General features: G+C 34.6%; 1 protein-coding gene across 1 annotated transcript; it reads right to left on the bottom strand.

The window, feature by feature from the left end:
• Window positions 1-1,755: 1,755 nt before the first annotated feature.
• On the bottom strand, window positions 1,756-6,958 carry LOC136206773 (respiratory burst oxidase homolog protein D-like). The gene is made up of 9 exons (XM_065997939.1): window positions 6,266-6,958; window positions 5,999-6,161; window positions 5,858-5,906; window positions 5,657-5,770; window positions 4,432-5,244; window positions 4,173-4,268; window positions 3,513-3,628; window positions 2,746-3,425; window positions 1,756-2,289 (listed from the first exon to the last, which is right to left on the bottom strand). Exons 1-9 carry the CDS (start codon window positions 6,876-6,878, stop codon window positions 2,180-2,182), a joined length of 2,754 nt encoding a protein of 917 aa, XP_065854011.1. The 5' UTR covers window positions 6,879-6,958; the 3' UTR covers window positions 1,756-2,179.
• Window positions 6,959-8,923: the final 1,965 nt, after the last annotated feature.

Genomic DNA, 8,923 nt, shown 5'->3' with positions numbered 1-8,923 from the left:
CATCAAGGTAAAAGAAATCCTAATTAGACAAGGAAAAACATTAAATTCGTTTTTGTCCTTTAGAGCCCAATTTCAGCCCATTAATTAACATTATTTGGGCCTTTTAATTAGCTAGAAATAAGCCCAATCAAACCTATAAGGTTATAGCATTAATTTTAATGAGTCCCAATGGGTTTTGCACATGCCAAACACATGCAAGTCCAAAGCTTCTCTTAAAATATGATCAACCTTTTTACATATCACTATTATGGGCTTGGGCTTGGATACAACACAAAAACACACCATCTTTAATGACTTCGCTAGAATTCATTCCTTGTTTAAAGAAGCTCAAGATGAGTCCATTAAGCATTTGTTGGTCTTTCTTTGCACGATTCTTCGTCATAGGTCCAATTGACAGCTCCAATGGATCCCTCATGTTTCTACTAGGCTCCTTAACTCCAAGCTCCTTTGTTCCATGCTCTTGTGCTTTTGATATCACATCAGATTGGGTGCGCCGCCTGACACTTTAGAGGTCTGAAGGACTTAGGCCCAATGAAACCAGGACAACTGGCATCACGCTTACTATATGGCAGGGTGCACCACCTTACGACATCAGAGTCTAAGCTGGGCAGAGCCAATCGAAAGCTGATATGCGTAATTAAACAATAAGACTATTCAGATAACGATATCAAATATTTAATAGATATTATTTAAGATATTCTTAATTAAACAATAAGAAAAATAGTACTAATACAAGAAATATTAAATTATAGAACAATAGAATAATATTAATAAGTCTATATTAATTATATTAATAATAGAAATAATAGAAAATCGAATACTAGAAAATATCAACAATATAATAATTTTATTATTGAAATATTAATTTCTATTAATATATTATATAGAATATACTTTTTCTATATAGCCTAGAATGTAATACAAAATATTCCTATTCTAGTATATAAGATATTATAATATATATATATATATAATATTGGAATAAATAAAAGGTAAAATATGAAATTATAATTTCTTAATTTGAAAAATTACAGTATTATAATAGCTTAATGCATATTTACACCATTAAACTTTGGTAAGTTCTGTCTATTAGCATTCCGAACTTTTTAAATAATCTATCACACTTATAGATGACTTTAAAAACCTATCACACATTTATAGTTGACATTAATAACCTATCATACACCTATAGTTAGCTCATTCGGACTTCATGCACATAAAATCTTTGATTTGTCATCTTTGATATATGAGGTGATATACAGAACGAATTAATACGATTTTTTTCTATAGCATGCACATGCAACCTCGTCTGTCAAAGATGACAGATCAATAATTTTGTATGCAAGATATCCGAATGAACCAACTTTAGATGTGTGACGTATAATATATTCTTAAAGCCAACTAAAAATGTGTGATAAGTTATTTAAAAAGTTTAGGATGTCAAATAGATAAAACTTGCCAAATTTAAAGATATTTATATGCATTAAATCTAGTATAATATCCTGGAATTGGGTGCATTAATGAAACTTGAAGACATTAATGCAAAAAGTCTCAAATTGAGCAAATTATTAGAAGCACAGGTTCTCCATGTCAAATGGAGATCGGCTCAATATATATTTATGGGGAGTTGAATTTCAACTCTAAATTAGTATTTAGATCTCAATCATAGATTATAAATAATAAATAAATAAAAACAGAAATATATCTATACAATATAGCAGCTAAAATTGGAAAATTTATTTACCAAACAAAAAATGGAAAATTTATTTCTGATTATAGGATAAATAAAATAATGAAGATACATTTCTTGACCAAGGTTAACAATATATATGATATGATATAATCAGCTTGTGCTAATAAATAATAAATATTTGGTACACGTGTAAAATCCTAATTACAAAAAGAGAAGAAAAATAAAATGCAAATTGTAGAGCTAATGGTGGTGGTTGAATGAGGTTGGATCCCACTCATTAGTTTGGTCAATTTCCATCTTCTCTAGCTAGCTATATGTAATGCAACTCTTTTTCAAAGACTTTCTCGGGACTATTACACCCGACCAATTAAAACCACTTTATGGGAGTTGATTGATGTTAAGAATTAAATGTGTACAAGTGGTCTCTTTTAATAGGCCGAGTGTATTACTCCCGATGATACAGTAGGATTTCTCATTTTTCTTCAATTAAAAGTTCTCTTTATGAAAATCGAACTTAGTGGAAGTCTTATGAGAGAAGTCCAAAGCTAATTGGTTGAGCTCTTTCGTTAGTCCTGGTGCTCCACAATAGAAAACTCCTGCAATTCATTTAATTTGCAAATGGTTAATTAAATATTACTAATTGGTAAATAAAACGATAATGATCTCTGTCGCAATAGGGGTAATTTTACTAAACTGCCCCTTCAAACTAAAAAAAGTTGCATGGATAGAATGGTGCGGTTGTACTTTATATTTACGAAGTACCACTGGGGGGCAGCCCGGTGCACTACACGTGTCCGGGGAGGGGTCCCACCACAAGGGTGTACTTGGGGCAAGCCTTCCCCTGCCAATTTATTTGGCAAGAGGCTGTTCCTAAGACTTGAACCCGTGATCTCTTGATCACACGACAACAACGTTTACCGTTGCGTCAAGGCTCGCCCTCTTGATCACATGAAAGTACCACTATTGCGTCAATTTTTTTGACACAACATAGCACCAAAAATTAGTATCCTTCGTAAAATTAGAAAGAAAAAAGACAAATTAGATGAACTAACCAATTCTAGAATGTGGATGTTGAAGTGCAATTCTCTTATAGACTTGTCGCCAATTAGGTTTCGCAAAGTGAGATTTGACCCTCGTCCCTGAAACCACATCGACACCGTTTTTGGCATGGTGAAGCGATTGAAGCATAGTAATCAAAGCAGACCTCGCATCTCCTTCTTCATACACACTTGTACAGTAGTTATGAAGCTCGATAACTCCTCTATCATCCATTTCAGCTACTTCATTCATTATTCCTTTAAACCATTCGAATGATCCTTGTTCTCTTGTCACCCAGTAGAAGTATGCTTTTTTCGTCTTGAACCCTTTTCTAGATTGATTTTGATTATTACTTCCCTCTACTCCTTCCTCCACATCATTCTCATCCTCCATGTTGTTTATAATGTCCTTCACTATGCTTATCATTGGCGTTGCGCCTATTCCAAGTCCTACAAGCAATACGACATCGTATTTCTTGTAGTCTTGTGCTGGTGCTCCGTATGGCCCGTCTATCAATATCTTTGGAAACCCTGGGGTGTTGCCTTCTGCTCGGAGCAGCCCACTCTTTCCCGCAGCTGGAGGCTGACATACCTCTGAGAAAACAGTTTTGAGTTGGCGTGTCCAGTCTCCGAGTGTTCGAATGTGCACACTCAGGTAGTCATCTCCGGGTGATGAAGTGATCGAAAATGGATGCCTGCATAAAAACATCATACATGATTAAAAACGTTTGCCTAATTACAGCTAGTTTATGATAAATTGTAATTTATAACTATAAAATTACCATTCGAAAGGAGAAACCGCAGCGCAGTTGACAAACATGTATTGTCCACTCTTGTATTTGAAGCCTTGTGGCTTCGACATGTACAATGCCAGCACATTTCCGGGATATACAGCAACCTGCAATTATATAGATGTTACGTTTGATCAAGGTTGTAAAAAACGTTAGGTGCTAATTGGGCGGTTGGGTCTCTTAGGGATTGATTTGTATTTTAATATTTTCTTATATAAATACAATTAAAAATAAGTATTATACTATCTAAGAATAATTATATAAAATGATTTAGTATAAAAATAAACATTTATATTTGTAACATATATCTTTAAAAATGTGTCAAAAGAAATTTCAACAACATTATCCGAAACTAATAAACACAATTCACCAAAAATCATATAACAATATTCAAAAGTGAATTATAATTAAAAAAAAATCAAAATGATAATGAAAAAAAAACATTTTTTTTATCACCGCCGAAGGCGGGCAAAAAACAGCTAAGAAGCCAAAGAAGACGCTCAGATAACTTAGACGAAAAAAATCGGAATGGATTCTCGATATTCAAGGCCTAGGCGATCTAGGCGCCCTTTTTCTTCAACATTGTGTTTGATTAAGTATGAATATTACTAGCTAGATGAAAAACTTGATCTGGGTTACAGTTATTGTTACCTTGAGTATCTTAACAGACTTGATGCTTGATCTAAAAGCTCTGATCAATCTTTCACATCCATAGAGAAGTATAGGCACTGCAAGATACATCCATGTCTGCAGCAAATTACACAAAAAAGGGTCAATTATGTCATGCAACCGTTTGAATTAAAAACTCGACTAATAGTTCAGATCCAATAATAGATCTTATATTAATCCCTGACAAATTAAACACGAGCTATCAAACAAGCAGCATTAAAATTAGGAATGAAGGACTTACAGTTTTCTGGTACCATGTCTTAGTGAGGTAGAGTTTGATTCCATGGACAATGAGCAGAGTATAGACAATAACAAACAAATGATGAGAGTACCAAAAGGCATTAAAACCAGTGAGTCTCTTCAGCGATTTAGGCAAATTCAGCCTATTACGCCTAAACCAAGGAGTAGCCAATGTGAAAGCTATAAACATTAACACTACCATTACAATTCCAGTCCACCCTTCAACTCCTTTCACAAACCACCAATAGTTCTCAGGTTGATCTTCACCAAAATAAGGTTTCATCGGCTCGTATTCCTCTTCCGTGGCATGGAGAAGTCGCGGGAAATCGCATGTTAAATGCGCCCCCGCGTGTAATCCAACCCCGATCGCGATTCCAACTGCAATTACTTTATGGAAATTCAGATTGTCATCAAATGGCACAGCTAGTCCTAACTTGGTCTTGTTTCTGAGCCATGTAATGGTGTTCCTACAAACTGGGAGTAAGATTAAAGCCATATTGAATTTAAGTGTCTCTGCACCTCCTTTTGCTACACAAACACAATACCCCATTATCTCAAACACTTCCTTGTGCTTATACTGTATGAATTTGTATGTAAATAGTCCAGATACTATTCCTAGCCACAATGCCATCACCCAGATTCTCTGCCAATTGTCTAAGAAGAAGTATTTTGTTTTTTGGTACCATCTTTTCAATGGATTGTTTTCCTGTGTTGGCTTCAGTTTTTGACTCAACATTTGACTTAAAATTCTGCTATCCCCAATTCTCACTGATTGGTTTGGAGCTTGCAGTAGAAGCATTTCCAGGTTATCAATCTGTAATTGGGAAACAGTCCAATAAGGATAAACAGTTGATAATTACTTAAGGGTAAATTAGTACTTATTTCCACTCACTGAATTTTACACATGTTATTTAACGCCTCAAAACCAAGGTGGACCGTCTCAAAATAAAAAATTCTAAAAATAATATTCTACATTTTATTAAGCATGGCCAGTAAACTCCAATAATCTATTCAAAAACTAAAGTTGTTCAATGAATAATTCTTAGAATTTTTTATTTGAAGCAGTCAATAATGGTCGTTTTAAAACGTTGAGTGGTCACAGTGTAATAAAATGTAAAGTTCTGTGGCTTTCATGTCATACCATGAAAATTGATAAAGTTCAGTGGCCAATTGTGTAATTTACCCAATTAATTAATCAAAATCATATGATAGGTAGCAATTAATACCAGGATGTATCCATGATTCTCTGGATCCAGTTCTTCCATAATTAGCGCTGCGTATTCAGTGGCTTGTTTCTGAATTGTCGACAGCTTGTTTGCAGAAGCACTGAAGATAATAATCTGCAATCGAAGTTGTTCATATTGTTAATTATTTGAGAAATTCTGAAACTGATTTCTGATCGGAAGGCGTTGACGGAGTAAACATACCTCTCTAACTTCTTCTTCAGTGATTCGTCCGTCGGCGTCTTTATCAACCCTGTAAGAATTGACTCATTCAATTCATTGACTCGTTCAATTAAGAGTATACGACATGACCTAAGTATTACGAAGCTAGAATTGGAGTCTTACATGTCAAAGAAGGTTTGAAGCCTGGTATCAAAGCTCTCATCGGAAATCTGATCCCAAAACTCTCTAAGCTGCGCCTTGTTAATGAAATCGCCGACAACGTTATTCCGGCGAGCAAGAGCGCCAAATAACTCACTAGCGAATTCTTTAGAATCTTTGTTCATCCCTGTAGTATAACGCTAGCTAATTAGGTTAAAAATTGGGGGAAAATTCAAATTCAAATTCAAAATTCAAAAAAGAGAAACGAATTCATGGATAATAAGAACCGACCTATGCATTCGCCGAACAAGGAAGAAGGAAGGAGCCAATTAGTAGAAGCAGTAAGCTGATCATATTTCTTATCAACAGCCGCCCAACCATTAGACGAACTAGTTTTGGACGAGATGAACTTAAGACCTTTCAAAGCATGAACAGCAGCTGATTTCGTTCTGTCAAACCTAGAAGCGGAGGTAGACGGCCTCCTTGTAAGAGAAGCTAAACGTTTAAGCTCTTGAGAAACCTGCTTAATATGAGAAGAAGTGTTGCGAAACAGATTAGATGCACGGAAAGAAGACGATTTAGTCTCCAATGTCTTCTTCGCCAGTAAAGCGAACTCAGGATCGTCATGATTAGCAGGATGAACACTGTGAACTGCAACGGAATCATCACGAATATCCAATGTAATCTCAACGTAATTAGATGACGGATCTTCGATTCCTCCATTGTTATTGATTTCGCCGGGAATGTTGAATCTCGCACTCTTTTTTGTAGATCTTTTTTTGTTCAAAGGACCGCTGAATCCGGCGGTACGATCGCTGCTCATGCTTTCTGTGTCTGAATTGTTATCACCACCACCTCCGCCGCCGCCGCCTCCGGCGGCTCGCATCTCCTGTTCGATTCTCATGGTGTTCTTCAGCTGAAAATGAGAAGATATAATTTGAAATGTTGGTTTAGATTAGGAAAGTATCAGAAGAATTGATTAAATGTTTGTGTTTACTGAATCTTTATATACGGCACTACGAAATTGGGAGGAAGGAAGGATTGGATATGGCGGTCAAACCTGAATCCGTTGACCAACTTTTTTTTTTTTTTTTGAGATATTTAAATAAATATATATTTACATATTTTCACCTTCCACGAAGAATTATTATTACTTATAATATTATCGGAGAAGTTGCATTGACTTGAATATGCACGGCTGAACACACACTCATCATCCTAGGGGCGGAGACAGGGGCTGGATTCCGGCCTCCGGCGGCCGCAATTATACCATGAGTGGTTTCGGTTTCTTATTTCTGATTATTTCTAGCAAATCAAATCAAGGTTAAAAATGATTAATTAGCTAATTAGATAAGGTGCATAAAAATATCTTTAATATTAATAGTTATGACTAGTTTTACTTCTGAGACAAGGAGTCCGGGTCACTCCGACCGTCGGAACCATTTTAATTCTGGGTAGTTTCGGCCTCTCCTGTTTCAAAAAAAAAAAAAAAATTAATCGGATGTTGAATTAGCCTCCCAAAATAGCCCATTAAGTGTTAGGCTTGTCCAAAATTCAAAATTTCAATATTTTAGACCTATTAAGTACTCCTTAGATCCAAAATTCTAATTTTTTTTTAGTCTGTTAGGACTTTCTAAATCCAAATTTCTAATTTTTTTTAGCCTGTTAGGCCTCTCTAAATCCAAACTTTTTTTTTTTTTTGCGTATTGTTAGGCCTCCCTAAATCCAAATTTCTATTTTTTTTGGCATGTTAGGCTCTCCCTAAATCCAAATTATTAATATTTTTTTTGGCTCTCAAATCAAAAAATTTAATTCTTTTACTTGTTCGGCTCTCTCTAAATCCAATTTTTTACATGTTTAGACTCTTAAACGAAATCTAGCTTAATTTTGAGAAATTGAACATTAATACTTAAAAATTGGTCTTGGTCATTCAAATTATAACACGCATATACACACACAAAAATGTCGAATGCACGTGTAAAATCGGCCCCCCAATCGAGTAGTCATGTATTCGCCACTGCTTCTAATGTCTGAATTGATGCGATTTTATCACTAACGCTTATAATCAATGTTATAAAACCTGAACTGGATTGGTCGGTTTGACTGGTCGAATCGAAATATTCGATTTGGGTCGAATTGGTTTTATGAATGTGGAGAAAATCGGACAAAACCGGGTTTGAACTAGAAACCAGTATGACCCTAAAAAATTAAAGGCTTAATATATCATTTGTTACCTGAACTTATCCAAAAAGCTTGATTAGCCCTATCAATTTTCAAAGTGTCCCGATAGCCCAACTTGCATAAAATGTTCAGTTAGCATTCTAACCTTACATAAAATGTTATCAATTAATTATTCGGTTGCAAAAAAAAAAGTAAGATACATGCTAAATATAGATTGCACGCACCTTAGAATGTTATTATTCAAAGAATAGATTAAAAATAAAATTCTTACTTGCTCAACTGTAAAACTTGTATTCTTTAATATTAGAGCTGCATACCCCGACATTTGTCGTTTTACTTTTTTTAAGACGTGTGCAGTACATCTTCCGTATTTAACTTATCTTTTTAGCAACCAAATGATTAATTGATTACATTTTACGCAAGTTTAGGGGGCTAGCTGAACGTTTTATGCAAGTTGAGGGAGCTACAATAGTCATACCGTTAAGAATTAAAGTTTAGTGGCCACAATGTAAAAATATATAAAATTCAGTAGTCATGGGTGTAATTTACCCCTAAATGTATATGAAAATTAAAGATGAGGGATTTACCTTCAAATCTTAAAAGTTCTGGATTTAATATAAATGATTTTTGCCTAAATAACAATAAAGAACATGAATTGAAGAGACTCAATTTGTTACATGTTAGCTAAATTAAGATAATTTTATATAGCGTCCCTTAATATAATAAATTTTTCTGAATTTTTTTATTACTCGTGTTAGTTTCATGTTA

Source organism: Euphorbia lathyris, chromosome 9 (assembly GCF_963576675.1).
Source record: "Euphorbia lathyris chromosome 9, ddEupLath1.1, whole genome shotgun sequence".
NCBI classification, from domain to species: Eukaryota; Viridiplantae; Streptophyta; class Magnoliopsida; order Malpighiales; family Euphorbiaceae; genus Euphorbia; species Euphorbia lathyris.
The sequence above is the reverse complement of the archived record's forward strand: the minus strand, read 5'-3'. Positions and strand labels throughout refer to the sequence as shown.